The 16,329-nt window shown below is 44.6% G+C and overlaps 1 protein-coding gene across 1 annotated transcript in view; it reads left to right on the plus strand.

The window, feature by feature from the left end:
- Positions 1–16,329, plus strand: part of LOC139412477 (multiple epidermal growth factor-like domains protein 11) — a 204,517-nt gene that overhangs the window by 110,879 nt on the left and 77,309 nt on the right. The window contains exon 7 of the mRNA XM_071159266.1: positions 11,946–12,066. Within this exon, the coding sequence (XP_071015367.1) occupies positions 11,946–12,066 (121 nt within the window). The remainder of the gene's footprint in view (positions 1–11,945; positions 12,067–16,329) is intronic.

Here is a 16,329-nt window from a genome sequence, read left to right on the forward strand (position 1 = left end):
CATTCTAGACCTGACCCTGCTCTCTGATCCTAGGAAATGTCCTCTCTCTGTAGAATGTCCATGGTCCTCTCTTTATTTAGCCAGCTGTCAGAATCCCAACCCGTCCATCTTCATTCTAGACCTGACCCTGCTCTCTGATCCTAGGAAATGTCCTCTCTCTCTGTAGAATGTCCATGGTCCTCTCTTTATTTAGCCAGCTGTCAGAATCCCAACCCGTCCATCTTCATTCTAGGCCTGACCCTGCTCTCTGATCCTAGGAAATGTCCTCTCTCTGTAGAATGTCCATGGTCCTCTCTTTATTTAGCCAGCTGTCAGAATCCCAACCCGTCCATCTTCATTCTAGGCCTGACCCTGCTCTCTGATCCTAGGAAATGTCCTCTCTCTGTAGAATGTCCATGGTCCTCTCTTTATTTAGCCAGCTGTCAGAATCCCAACCCGTCCATCTTCATTCTAGGCCTGACCCTGCTCTCTGATCCTAGGAAATGTCCTCTCTCTCTGTAGAATGTCCATGGTCCTCTCTTTATTTAGCCAGCTGTCAGAATCCCAACCCGTCCATCTTCATTCTAGGCCTGACCCTGCTCTCTGATCCTAGGAAATGTCCTCTCTCTCTGTAGAATGTCCATGGTCCTCTCTTTATTTAGCCAGCTGTCAGAATCCCAACCCGTCCATCTTCATTCTAGGCCTGACCCTGCTCTCTGATCCTAGGAAATGTCCTCTCTCTCTGTAGAATGTCCATGGTCCTCTCTCTGTAGAATGTCCATGGTCCTCTCTTTATTTAGCCAGCTGTCAGAATCCCAACCCGTCCATCTTCATTCTAGGCCTGACCCTGCTCTCTGATCCTAGGAAATGTCCTCTCTCTCTGTAGAATGTCCATGGTCCTCTCTTTATTTAGCCCGCTGTCAGAATCCCAACCCGTCCATCTTCATTCTAGGCCTGACCCTGCTCTCTGATCCTAGGAAATGTCCTCTCTCTCTGTAGAATGTCCATGGTCCTCTCTCTCTGTAGAATGTCCATGGTCCTCTCTTTATTTAGCCAGCTGTCAGAATCCCAACCCGTCCATCTTCATTCTAGGCCTGACCCTGCTCTCTGATCCTAGGAAATGTCCTCTCTCTCTGTAGAATGTCCATGGTCCTCTCTTTATTTAGCCAGCTGTCAGAATCCCAACCCGTCCATCTTCATTCTAGGCCTGACCCTGCTCTCTGATCCTAGGAAATGTCCTCTTCTCTGATTAGGACCACTTTTCTAAATTAGCATACGGACAGTTTCATGGCAAAACTGCATTAATACTCACAGTAATCATTCACTAAACAGGATACAAACAAACTACAGTTTAACTTGAAACATGTTATAATTTAACAGAATCCATCATATGGCTGTCAATCAGCTAGACTGTCACGCACACACACACACACACGCACGCACGCACACACACACACACACACACACACACACACACACACACACACACATCTCTTCCATTGACATCTACTGAACACTACTGCAGTCATCTCTAGTGCTTTCTCCAGGACTACCATCTACTGAACACTACTGTAGTCATCTCTAGTGCTTTTTCCAGGACTACCATCTACTGAACACTACTGTAGTCATCTCTAGTGCTTTTTCCAGGACTACCATCTACTGAACACTACTGCAGTCATCTCTAGTGCTTTCTCCAGGACTACCATCTACTGAACACTACTGTAGTCATCTCTAGTGCTTTCTCCAGGACTACCATCTACTGAACACTACTGTAGTCGTCTCTAGTGCTTTCTCCAGGACTACCATCTACTGAACACTACTGTAGTCATCTCTAATGCTTTCTCCAGGACTACCATCTACTGAACACTACTGTAGTCGTCTCTAGTGCTTTCTCCAGGACTACCATCTACTGAACACTACTGTAGTCATCTCTAGTGCTTTCTCCAGGACTACCATCTACTGAACACTACTGTAGTCATCTCTAGTGCTTTCTCCAGGACTACCATCTACTGACCACTACTGTAGTCATCTCTAGTGCTTTCTCCGGGACTACCATCTACTGAACACTACTGTAGTCATCTCTAGTGCTTTCTCCAGGACTACCATCTACTGAACACTACTGTAGTCATCTCTAGTGCTTTCTCCAGGACTACCATCTACTGAACACTACTGTAGTCGTCTCTAGTGCTTTCTCCAGGACTACCATCTACTGAACACTACTGTAGTCATCTCTAATGCTTTCTCCAGGACTACCATCTACTGAACACTACTGTAGTCGTCTCTAGTGCTTTCTCCAGGACTACCATCTACTGAACACTACTGTAGTCATCTCTAGTGCTTTCTCCAGGACTACCATCTACTGACCACTACTGTAGTCATCTCTAGTGCTTTCTCCGGGACTACCATCTACTGAACACTACTGTAGTCATCTCTAGTGCTTTCTCCAGGACTACCATCTACTGAACACTACTGTAGTCATCTCTAGTGCTTTCTCCAGGACTACCATCTACTGAACACTCACTCTCTTTCTTTAACTACCTCACTCTCTTTCTAACACTCATCTTTTTCTTCCGTCTCTTCGTTTGTTTAACTTTGTGAATATTAGATGAAGGGTAATTATAAGACATAGGGTTGGTGGTGGGGGGGTGGGGGGGGGGTCTGCTGTCTTAATTCGACATGGTTCATAATTAATTGAATCAGCACAGTGCTGTACTGTAGGTGGAGGTCCTGCTCAAAGGAGTGTCATAGAGAGATTCCCAGAGGAGAGGAGAGGAGAGGAGAGGAGAGGAGAGGAGAGGAGAGGAGAGGAGAGGAGAGGAGAGGAGAGAGGAGGAGGAGAGGATTATGTACTGGGATTATGTACTGGGATTATGTACTGGGATTATGCACTGGGATTATGTACTGAGATTATGTACTGGGATTATGTACTGGGATTATGTACTGGGATTATGTACTGGGATTATGTACTAATAGTGGATCTCAGATTTACTCAGGAAACACAAGCCTACGACACAGCGTAGGAACAGCCTTTAGACCTAGTGTTTATTGTGTTCATTTAGTCAATAGTTGTTTATCTATTAATTACTCCAAGCTCCAGAATGGTTTGTGCTGAGCGTTATGTCTCTGTGGTCTGCCAGAGTACTGTAGTTGTTGTAACGTGTCAGTAACCTGAATAATACTGAGTAATCTAGTCACACTGATAGACCACTGAGGTTGACAGGACGGGCTCAGTCTGTGTGTGTTCTGAATGTTCTGGGTCGCAGACTGACACCAATTTACTTCAATGCATAAATCATCAACTCGATCAGTCAACACGATCAGTCAACATGAACAGTCAACACGAACAGTCAACACGATCAGTCAACACGATCAGCCAACATGATCAGTCAACACGGTCAGTCAACACGATCAGTCAACACGGTCAGTCAACACGATCAGTCAACAAGATCAGTCAACACGGTCAGTCAACACGATCAGTCAACACAGACAGTCAACACGATCAGTCAACACGATCAGTCAACACGATCAGTCAACACGGACAGTCAACACGATCAGTCAACACAAACAGTCAACACGATCAGTCAACACAAACAGTCAACACGATCAGTCAACACGAACAGTCAACACAATCAGTCAACACAATCAGTCAACATGGTAATGCTTTATACTCAGACTAGAATACCACAGTAGATCGTTGTATCCTTAGAGAAGAAAGGAGAGATTTCAGACTAGAATACCACAGTAGATTGCTGTATCCTTAGAGAAGAAAGGAGAGATTACAGACTAGAATACCACAGTAGATTGCTGTATCCTTAGAGAAGAAAGGAGAGATTTCAGACTAGAATACCACAGTAGATTGTTCTGTCTTTAGAGAAGAAAGGAGAGATTACAGACTAGAATGCCACAGTAGATCGTTGTATCCTTAGAGAAGAAAGGAGAGATTACAGACTAGAATACCACAGTAGATCGTTGTATCCTCAGAGAAGAAAGGAGAGATTACAGACTAGAATACCACAGTAGATCGTTGTATCCTCAGAGAAGAAAGGAGAGATTACAGACTAGAATACCACAGTAGATCTATGGACTTCACAGGGAGTTCACATTGTGATCAAAGCAACACTGTGGTCTGTAGATTTGCTTGTTGGTCTGTCCCGGGGAACATGTACAGCGTGTCTGGGTTGAAAAGGCAGTTGACTCCAAAGTAAAAGTTTGTCAGATGTTTTCAGACCTCAAAAGTGGTGTAGTGTTGAGATGAGTGTCTGTGTTTCATGCCATCTGCTGCGTGAACGTGGATCCAACTTTACATCTGAATCCCAAATGAATCAGTCTAAAATTATTGAATTAGACGGTGCCTATATTTCCCTATCATTGGGGATTCAGACAAATATGTATCTAAACAACAACAACAACAGATGGTGTGGAAAATGAACTCATCTCAACTTTAGATCACATTTTGAGGCTTGAAAACTTCAAACTAACTTTTGATTTAGGAGGGAACATATTGATCCAAACACTGTTAAAGTTTCACTAAGGTCTTATTAAAATATCGCTTGTGGAAACAGGGAAACTACCTCTCTCTCTGTCGCTCTCTCTGTCGCTCTCTCTGTCTCTCTCTCTCTGTCTCTCTCTGTCGCTCTCTCTGTCTCTCTCTGTCTCTCTCTCTGTCGCTCTCTCTGTCTCTGTCTCTCTGTCTCTGTCACTCTCTCTGTCTCTCTGTCTCTCTGTCTCTCTCTGTCGCTCTCTCTGTCTCTCTCTGTCTCTCTCTCTGTCGCTCTCTCTGTCTCTGTCTCTCTGTCTCTGTCGCTCTCTCTGTCTTTCTCTGTCGCTCTATCTGTCTCTCTCTGTCTCTCTCTCTGTCGCTCTCTCTGTCTCTCTCTCTGTCTCTCTCTGTCTCTCTGTCTCTCTGTCTCTCTCTGTCGCTCTCTCTGTCTCTCTCTGTCTCTCTCTCTGTCGCTCTCTCTGTCTCTGTCTCTCTGTCTCTGTCGCTCTCTCTGTCTTTCTCTGTCGCTCTCTCTGTCTCTCTCTGTCTCTCTCTCTGTCGCTCTCTCTGTCTCTCTCTGTCTCTCTGTCTCTCTGTCTCTCTCTGTCGCTCTCTCTGTCTCTCTCTCTGTCTCTGTCGCTCTCTCTGTCTCTCTGTCTCTCTCTGTCGCTCTCTCTGTCTCTCTCTGTCTCTCTCTCTGTCGCTCTCTCTGTCTCTGTCTCTCTGTCTCTGTCGCTCTCTCTGTCTTTCTCTGTCGCTCTCTCTGTCTCTCTCTGTCTCTCTCTCTGTCGCTCTCTCTGTCTCTATGTCTCTCTCTGTCTCTCTCTGTCTCTCTCTCCTCTCTGTCTCTCTCTGTCTCTCTCTCTGTCGCTCTCTCTGTCTCTGTCTCTCTGTCTCTGTCGCTCTCTCTGTCTTTCTCTGTCACTCTCTCTGTCTCTCTCTGTCTCTCTCTCTGTCGCTCTCTCTGTCTCTATGTCTCTCTCTGTCTCTCTGTATCTCTCTCTGTCTCTCTCTGTCTCTCTGTCTCTCTCGCTCTATGTCTCTCTGTCTCTCTGTCTTTCTCTGTCTGTCTCTCTGTGTCTCTGTCTCTGTCTCTGTCTCTCTGTCTTTCTCTGTCTCTGTCTCTCTGTGTCTCTGTCTCTCTCTCTGTCTCTGTCTCTCTCTGTCTCTCTCTTTCTCTCTCTCGTTCTATGTCTCTGTCTTTCTCTGTCTCTCTCTATGTCTCTCTCTCTCTCTCTTTCTCTCTCTCATTCTATGTCTCTCTGTCTCTCTCTGTCTCTCTCAGTGCATGCTGGGAGTGTTTGTAGTTGAGAGGCAGTGTGGAGGGCTCTGTCCATACATTCTTGCTTTTTTTCTTGGTATTTTTTATTTTCTATGGTGGAGGGTTAACGGTGGTTTAGCTGTACCCACTATTTTCGTTCAAAGTTAGGGAGGAACGGGACGGAGTTTTAGTTTCCTGGGGTTTGAACGGCGAGGTGTGAGCGATGGCTTCACAGCCTAGCACGGAGGAGACGCTGTCGATACGTCATGGATTCAGGTGTGTTCCTGAGAATGGAGTTAATTTGGAAGAGGTTCTGCTCGTGGTCGGTGAACAGGTAGGAGCTGAATTTATACATTCTGCATCCAGTGTTAACAAAGTTGTGGTTGTGTTCATGAAAAGAGTACATTTATTGGACAGGCTGATTGCTAGTGGAATATTCGTGTTGTTGCTGATTTCTCCTCTTCCGACTCCTTCGACCAGGGCTGTAGTTGTGAATCTGCCTCCGTTTATTACGGACGATCAGATCAGGAAAAAGCTGAGTGGTTTTGTTAAGTTTGCTAGTGGTTTTTCCTGTACTGTCGGCAGGTTTCCAGGCAGACACCGTTGAGCATGTTGTTTCCTTCCGGAATATTCATGTTTCTGAACTACGATAACAGTTAAATGTGCATTTTAAAGTGAGGCATGGGGAGGGGCTCTACGCAGGGTTTGCCAGCACAGATTGTCTACAGTGTTTTGAGTGTGCGGATTTGGGGCATAAGAGCTTTGCGTGTCCACATAAACGCCGTAGACAAGGTGAGGGTACAGGACTGGGTCTAGTCAGGCTATGGATGGTAGTGTAGATGAGGCTGGGTCTAGTCAGACTATGGATGGTAGTGTAGATGAGGCTGGGTCTAGTCAGGCTATGGATGGTAGTGTAGATGAGGCTGGGTCTAGTCATGCTATGGATGGTAGTGTAGATGAGGCTGGGTCTAGTCATGCTATGGATGGTAGTGTAGATGAGGCTGGGTCTAGTCATGCTATGGATGGTAGTGTAGATGAGGCTGGGTCTAGTCATGCTATGGATGGTAGTGTAGATGAGGCTGGGTCTAGTCATGCTATGGATGGTAGTGTAGATGAGGCTGGGTCTAGTCATGCTATGGATGGTAGTGTAGATGAGGCTGGGTCTAGTCAGGCTATGGATGGTAGTGTAGATGAGGCTGGGTCTAGTCATGCTATGGATGGTAGTGTAGATGAGGCTGGGTCTAGTCAGGCTATGGATGGTAGTGTAGATGAGGCTGGGTCTAGTCAGGCTATGGATGGTGGGGTAGATGAGGCTGGGTCTAGTCAAGTTATGGGTGGTGGTGTAGATGAGGCTGGGTCTAGTCATGCTATGGATGGTGGGGTAGCGGAGGCTGGGTCTAGTCATGCTATGGAGGGTAGTGTAGATGAGGCTGGGTCTAGTCAGACTATGGATGGTAGTGTAGATGAGGCTGGGTCTAGTCAGGCTATGGATGGTAGTGTAGATGAGGCTGGGTCTAGTCATGCTATGGATGGTAGTGTAGATGAGGCTGGGTCTAGTCATGCTATGGATGGTAGTGTAGATGAGGCTGGGTCTAGTCATGCTATGGATGGTAGTGTAGATGAGGCTGGGTCTAGTCATGCTATGGATGGTAGTGTAGATGAGGCTGGGTCTAGTCATGCTATGGATGGTAGTGTAGATGAGGCTGGGTCTAGTCATGCTATGGATGGTAGTGTAGATGAGGCTGGGTCTAGTCAGGCTATGGATGGTAGTGTAGATGAGGCTGGGTCTAGTCATGCTATGGATGGTAGTGTAGATGAGGCTGGGTCTAGTCATGCTATGGATGGTAGTGTAGATGAGGCTGGGTCTAGTCATGCTATGGATGGTAGTGTAGATGAGGCTGGGTCTAGTCAGGCTATGGATGGTAGTGTAGATGAGGCTGGGTCTAGTCATGCTATGGATGGTAGTGTAGATGAGGCTGGGTCTAGTCAGGCTATGGATGGTAGTGTAGATGAGGCTGGGTCTAGTCAGGCTATGGATGGTGGGGTAGATGAGGCTGGGTCTAGTCAAGTTATGGGTGGTGGTGTAGATGAGGCTGGGTCTAGTCATGCTATGGATGGTGGGGTAGCGGAGGCTGGGTCTAGTCATGCTATGGAGGGTAGTGTAGATGAGGCTGGGTCTAGTCAGGCTATGGATGGTGTGGTAGATGAGGCTGGGTCTAGTCAGGCTAGAGATGGTGGGGTAGCTGAGGCTGGGTCTAGTCAGTCTATGGATGGTGGGGTAGATGAGGCTGGGTCTAGTCAAGTTATGGGTGGTGGTGTAGATGAGGCTGGGTCTAGTCAGGTTATGCTAGTGGATGAGGAGAGTATAGTGGGGAAGTGTAAGAGACTAGGGGGGGTGTCAAGCGGAAAATGAAAAAAGGGGAGAAGAAAGGAGGTGGGAGGGGAGAGGCTGGTGTGGTCAAAGGAACCTGAGAGGCTGGTGTGGTCAAAGGAACCTTTGCCTGGTGCTGGGGGGGATCAGGATGAGATATGGAGTTGGAGATGAGGAGGCTTTCTTTTCAGACTCCTCCTCAATGGGTCCAGAGCTGACAGCCAATCAGGCAGAAGGGTCAAAGTACACGGTGAGGGAACTGTTAACTGAATGAGAGATGAAGAAGGTTCATCTTGAATCTTTATTTGATTTTTTTTCACTTTTTTCTCCCCAATTGGTAGTTACAGTCTTGTCTCATCGCTGCAACTCCCGTACAGACTCGGGAGAGGTGAAGGTCGAGAGCCATGCGTCCTCCGAAACACAACCCAACCTAGCCGCACTGCTTCTTGATGCACATCCAACCCGGAAGCCAGCCGTACCGATGTGTCGGAGGAAACACCGTACACCTGGCGACCTGGTCAGCGTGCACTGCGCCCGGCCCGCCACAGGAGTCGCTAGTGCGCGATGGAGGATATCCCTGTCGGCCAAACCCTCCCTAACTCGAACGAGGCTGGGCCAATTGTGCGTCGCCCCATGGACCTCCCGGTTACAGCCGGCTGCGACAGAGCCTTGGCTCGAACCCAGAATCTCTGGTGGCACAGCTAGCACTGCGATTTAGGTTGACGAAGTGGGTCACAACAGTGTGTCAGGGTGGTGTGGTCAAAGGAACCTGAGAGGCTGGTGTGGTCAAAGGAACCTGTGAGGCTGGTGTGGTCAAAGGATCCTGAGAGGCTGGTGTGGTCAAAGGAACCTGTGAGGCTGGTGTGGTCAAATGATCCTGAGAGGCTGGTGTGGTCAAAGGATCCTGAGAGGCTGGTGTGGTCAAAGGAACCTGAGAGGCTGGTGTGGTCAAAGGAACCTGAGAGGCTGGTGTGGTCAAAGGATCCTGAGAGGCTGGTGTGGTCAAAGGAACCTGAGAGGCTGGTGTGGTCAAAGGAACCTGAGAGGCTGGTGTGGTCAAAGGAACCTGTGAGGCTGGTGTGGTCAAAGGAACCTGAGAGGCTGGTGTGGTCAAAGGAACCTGTGAGGCTGGTGTGGTCAAAGGAACCTGAGAGGCTGGTGTGGTCAAAGGAACCTGAGAGGCTGGTGTGGTCAAAGGAACCTTTGCCTGGTGCTGGGGGGGGGGGGGGGGATCAGGATGGGAGATGGAGTTGGGTCTACCTTCAGACACTGTTTAGATGTATAGTTTCCTTCTGGCACTGGGGCTTTTTGAGCTTTGCTCTTTGGGTAGGCCCGCTCAATATAAATGTCACCAGAGATGTGGGAAAGAGGAGTATTTTGGGTGTATATGTAAAACAAAACAAAAGTACAGGTGTTGTTTCTGCAGGAGATGCATAATGATGTGCTGAATGAAGTCGATTGGGGTCTCTGGTGGAAAAGGGGTAAGTGTGCTGAGCCATGGGACAAATATAAGTGCAGGGGTGGCAGTCTTTTTTGCACCGGGGCTGGCGGTAAAAATGTGCTCCTCAAAGGAGGTGTGTAGGGGTAGACTGCTTGTCGTAAAAGCAGAAATTAACAACTAGGGGTTTTGTCCTTATAAATGTGTATGCACCTAACACAGGGAGGGAGAGGGAGCGTCTGTTTGGGTGTCTTAGACAGGAACTCTCGCAGGTAGCGCCTGAGGAGACGCTGGTGGTCGCAGGGACTGGAACTGCACAATGGATTTTACGAAAGACAGAAATTGGGAGGAGCCTCAATCAGGCTCAGTGGGAGTGTTAAGGGACGTCATTAATAAGTGCATCGAGGATGTCGTCCCCACAGTGACCGTACGTACATACCCCAACCAGAAGCCATGGATTACAGGCAACATCTGCACTGAGCTAAAGGGTAGAGCCGCCGCTTTCAAGGAGCGGGAATCTAACCCGGAAGCTTATAAGAAATCCCGCTATGCCCTCCAACGAACCATCAAATGGGCAAAGTGTCAATACAGGACTAAGATTGAATCGTACTACACCGGCTCTGATGCTCGTCGGGTGTGGCAGGGCTTGCAAACCATTACAGACTACAAAGGGAAGCACAGCCGAGAGCTGCCCAGTGACACAAGTCTACCAGACGAGTTAGATCACTTCTATACTCGCTTCGAGGCAAGTAACACTGAAACATGCATGAGATCATCAGCTGTTCTGGACGACTGCATGATCACACTCTCCGCAGCCGATGTGAGTAAGACCTTTAAACAGGTCAACATTCACAAGGCAGACAGATTATCAGGATGTGTACTCCGAGCATGCGCTGACCAACTGGCAAGTGTCTTCACTGACATTTTCAACCTCTCCCTGTCTGAGTCTGTAATACCAACATGTTTCAAGCAGACCACCATAGTCTCTGTGCCCAAGAACACTAAGGTAACCTGCCTAAGTGACTACCGACCCGTATCACTCACATCTGTAGCCATGAAATGCTTAATAAACAGGAATAACGTCTCTTAGGCTGTTGGAGAGATTCCTGGAGGAGGTCCAAGAGGCCCTGTCTGAGCCGGTAAGGGGGGTGTTCGAGCGGCCAAAAGGGGGAGGAGCCACCAATGTTGCCACCACAGCAGGTGACTGCAGAGACTGGGGACTGGCAAGGGGGTCGGGAGGACCCTGGGGGAGTTTGATGGCCTGGGGGAGTTTGAGGGGGTGGGAGGTTAAAGCCCTCTACAACCTCTGCGTTAAGGTGAGGAACATTAGGAGCCTACCAGGAGTGAAGGCACATCAGTGGCAGGGGCTATGTAGGGAGGAGAGTATGGTGGGTTTTAGATGGAGGGGGCTCTACAAACCCCCAGTACCAAAGAGGTCAGGGGACCTCCAGTGGAGGGTTCTACATGGAGCCCTGGACAGTAACGGCTGGTTGGCACGGGTCGACCCGAGAGTTGGACTGGGGTGTCCTTTCTGTGTCATGAGTGAAACTGTGCATCATGGGTTTTCTACAGTCAATTTTTCAGTTTTTGATTTGTTAAAAAAGTTTGAAATATCCAATAAATGTCGTTCCACTTCATGATTGTGTCCCCCTTGTTGTTGATTCTTCACAAAAAAAATACAGTTTTATATCTTTATGTTTGAAGCCTGAAATGTGGCAAAAGGTCGCAAAGTTCAAGGGGGCCGAATACTTTCGCAAGGCACTGTATGTGCGCCAGGTTAATGTCATTATTGGAATGTGTGTGTGAGTGGTTCGGGGGTGGAGTTCACTGTTGGGATATTTATAATGGGGTACAGCTCTTCAAATAAGGAGAAGGCCAAATGTTTGCTCAGTCAAAGTTGTCTATTTGGCGAACGAGGAGGAACAGGGTCAAAGGTGGGGGGATAACAGACCCTTTACTATTATTGAATGGGAAGGCCTCTGCGCGCCTTAGGGTGGAATTTGAGTTGTGTAAAATGCTAAGCAGTGTGGAGATGTTTCAGGAGATGTGGTGTGTCGGGTGGGGAAGACGGGTTGGATGTACGGCTGTAGAAGTGGTGAGGTTTTGGTTATTGTGGTGTGTTGTTTTGTATCGTGGGGTTCAGGGCAAGGTGAGTCTTAGAATAGGGGATATTTGTTTTTAAAGGGGGGCGGGGGCGGGCGGTAGTGGTGATTTTTTAATGAAATGAGGATGTATCATTAAAGAAAGAAAGTTTAAAAAAAAGTATGTCTCATTCTCTATGTCTCTCTTGCTCACTCTCTCTCTGTCTGTCTGTCTCTGTCTGTCTGTCTCTTCTCTCTCCCTCTCTCTCCCTCCCTCTCTGTCTGTCTGTCTCTCTCTCTCTCTCTCTCTCTGTCTCTCTCTCTCTCTCTCTCAGGGTGATGACTGTTCTCTGACCTGTCCTGCTGGGGTGTATGGGGCCAACTGTTCCTCTCCCTGTTCCTGTCACAACCAGATCGCCTGCTCACACATCGACGGATCCTGCATGTGCAGAGAAGGTACTGTACCCTGAATACTGTCATATCTCGCTCTTTCCTTCTCTCCTCTCTCTCTCTCTTTTCTCTCTCTTTAAGAATGTATCTGCGTTGTATGTTGTTAGCTAGCTAGCCAGACATTTTTAGAGGAATGATTCCATACATTTTTAACTGCCAATATGACAACATTCAATTCAAACAATTCTGTCAATCCACAGCCACACGCTGACATCAGTTGATGACAGGACTTAGACAAGTTGTAAATGCAACTAGTACTGATTTGGTATTATATAACAGCACTCACAGCTTTCCAAGAAAACAGAAATTTAGACATTTATGGACTGTTTACAGATCTTTTATTTAACCTTAATTTAACCAGGCAAGTCAATTAAGAACAAATCAAATCAAATCAAATGTATTTATATAGCCCTTCGTACATCAGCTGATATCTCAAAGTGCTGTACAGAAACCCAGCCTAAAACCCCAAACAGCAAGCAATGCAGGTGTAGAAGCACGGTGGCTAGAAAAATTCTTACAATGACAGCCTACCCCGGCCAGCGCTGGGCCAATTGTGTGCCGCCCTATGGGACTCCCAATCATGGCCGGTTGTGATACAGCCTGGAACCGAACCAGGGTCTGTAGTGGCGCCTCTAGCACTGAGATGCAGTGCCATCGACCACTGCGCCACTCTGGAGCCCTAGTTAAAGAGGCTAGTTCTACAATTATACTGGTTTGGATTTCTCCCTGACCAATATGGCTGCCATTTTCACCACATTCTGGAACTTTGAGGGTTGATGATGTAGCCCCTCTAGTAATTCAATAGAATCTCAATGATGACAACTATATTACCAGACAGACAGACAGACAAGCTGTAGTAACTATATTACTAGACAGACAGACAAGTTGTAGTAACTATAGTAACTATATTAACAGACAGATGGACAAGCTGTAGTAACTATAGTAACTATATTACCAGACAGACAAGCTGTAGTAACTATATTACTAGACAGACAGACAAGTTGTAGTAACTATATTACTAGACAGACAGACAAGTTGTAGTAACTATATTACTAAACAGACAAGCTGTAGTAACTATAGTAACTATATTACCAGACAGACAGACAAGCTGTAGTAACTATAGTAACTATATTACTAGACAGACAGACAAGCTGTAGTAACTATAGTAACTATATTACCAGACAGACAGACAAGCTGTAGTAACTATAGTAACTATATTACCAGACAGACAGACAAGCTGTAGTAACTATAGTAACTATATTACTAGACAGACAGACAAGCTGTAGTAACTATTGTAACTATATTACCAGACAGACAGACAAGCTGTAGTAACTATAGTAACTATATTACTAGACAGACAGACAAGCTGTAGTAACTATAGTAACTATATTACCAGACAGACAGACAAGCTGTAGTAACTATAGTAACTATATTACTAGACAGACAGACAAGCTGTAGTAACTATAGTAACTATATTACCAGACAGACAGACAAGCTGTAGTAACTATAGTAACTATATTACTAGACAGACAGACAAGCTGTAGTAACTATAGTAACTATATTACTAGACAGACAGACAAGCTGTAGTAACTATAGTAACTATATTACTAAACAGACAAGCTGTAGTAACTATAGTAACTATATTACTAAACAGACAAGCTGTATTAACTATAGTAACTATATTACCAGACAGACAGACAAGCTGTAGTAACTATAGTAACTATATTACTAGACAGACAGACAAGCTGTAGTAACTATAGTAACTATATTACTAAACAGACAAGCTGTAGTAACTATAGTAACTATATTACCAGACAGACAGACAAGCTGTAGTAACTATAGTAACTATATTACTAGACAGACAGACAAGCTGTAGTAACTATAGTAACTATATTACCAGACAGACAGACAAGCTGTAGTAACTATAGTAACTATATTACTAGACAGACAGACAAGCTGTAGTAACTATTGTAACTATATTACCAGACAGACAGACAAGCTGTAGTAACTATAGTAACTATATTACTAGACAGACAGACAAGCTGTAGTAACTATAGTAACTATACTACCAGACAGACAGACAAGCTGTAGTAACTATAGTAACTATATTACTAGACAGACAGACAAGCTGTAGTAACTATAGTAACTATATTACCAGACAGACAGACAAGCTGTAGTAACTATAGTAACTATATTACTAGACAGACAGACAAGCTGTAGTAACTATAGTAACTATATTACTAAACAGACAAGCTGTAGTAACTATATTACTAAACAGACAAGCTGTAGTAACTATAGTAACTATATTACCAGACAGACAGACAAGCTGTAGTAACTATAGTAACTATATTACTAGACAGACAGACAAGCTGTAGTAACTATAGTAACTATATTACTAAACAGACAAGCTGTAGTAACTATAGTAACTATATTACCAGACAGACAGACAAGCTGTAGTAACTATAGTAACTATATTACTAGACAGACAGACAAGCTGTAGTAACTATAGTAACTATATTACCAGACAGACAGACAAGCTGTAGTAACTATAGTAACTATATTACCAGACAGACAGAGAAGCTGTAGTAACTATAGTAACTATATTACTAGACAGACAGACAAGCTGTAGTAACTATAGTAACTATATTACCAGACAGACAGACAAGCTGTAGTAACTATAGTAAATATATTACTAGACAGACAAGCTGTAGTAACTATAGTAACTATATTACCAGACAGACAGACAAGCTGTAGTAACTATAGTAACTATATTACTAGACAGACAGACAAGCTGTAGTAACTATAGTAACTATATTACCAGACAGACAGACAAGCTGTAGTAACTATAGTAACTATATTACCAGACAGACAGACGAGCTGTAGTAACTATAGTAACAATATTACTAGACAGACAAGCTGTAGTAACTATAGTAACTATATTACCAGACAGACAGACAAGCTGTAGTAACTATAGTAACTATATTACCAGACAGACAGACAAGCTGTAGTAACTATAGTAACTATATTACCAGACAGATGGACAAGCTGTAGTAACTATAGTAACTATATTACCAGACAGACAAGCTGTAGTAACTATAGTAATTATATTACCAGACAGACAGACAAGCTGTAGTAACTATAGTAACTGTATTACTAGACAGACAAGCTGTTGTAACTATAGTAACTATATTACCAGACAGACAGGCTGTCGTATCTATAGTAACTATATTACCAGACAGACAGACAAGCTGTAGTAACTATAGTAACTATATTACCAGACAGACAGACAAGCTGTAGTAACTATAGTAACTATATTACCAGACAGACAAGCTGTAGTAACTATAGTAACTATATTACCAGACAGATGGACAAGCTGTAGTAACTATAGTAACTATATTACCAGACAGACAAGCTGTAGTAACTATAGTAACTATATTACTAGACAGACAGACAAGCTGTAGTAACTATAGTAACTATATTACCAGACAGACAGACAAGTTGTAGTAACTATAGTAACTATATTTCCAGACAGACAGACAAGCTGTAGTAACTATAGTAACTATATTACTAGACAGACAGACAAGCTGTAGTAACTATAGTAACTATATTACCAGACAGACAAGCTGTAGTAAGTCTAGTAACTGTATTACCAGACAGACAGACAAGCTGTAGTAACTATAGTAACTATATTACCAGACAGACAAGCTGTAGTAACTATAGTAATTATATTACCAGACAGACAGACAAGCTGTAGTAACTATAGTAACTGTATTACTAGACAGACAAGCTGTTGTAACTATAGTAACTATATTACCAGACAGACAGGCTGTCGTATCTATAGTAACTATATTACCAGACAGACAGACAAGCTGTAGTAACTATAGTAACTATATTACCAGACAGACAGACAAGCTGTAGTAACTATAGTAACTATATTACCAGACAGACAAGCTGTAGTAACTATAGTAACTATATTACCAGACAGATGGACAAGCTGTAGTAACTATAGTAACTATATTACCAGACAGACAAGCTGTAGTAACTATAGTAACTATATTACTAGACAGACAGACAAGCTGTAGTAACTATAGTAACTATATTACCAGACAGACAGACAAGTTGTAGTAACTATAGTAACTATATTTCCAGACAGACAGACAAGCTGTAGTAACTATAGTAACTATATTACTAGACAGACAGACAAGCTGTAGTAACTATAGTAACTATATTACCAGACAGACAAGCTGTAGTAAGTCTAGTAACTGTATT

The sequence above is a fragment of the Oncorhynchus clarkii genome, chromosome 6 (genome assembly GCF_045791955.1).
Source record: "Oncorhynchus clarkii lewisi isolate Uvic-CL-2024 chromosome 6, UVic_Ocla_1.0, whole genome shotgun sequence".
NCBI lineage: Eukaryota > Metazoa > Chordata > Actinopteri > Salmoniformes > Salmonidae > Oncorhynchus > Oncorhynchus clarkii.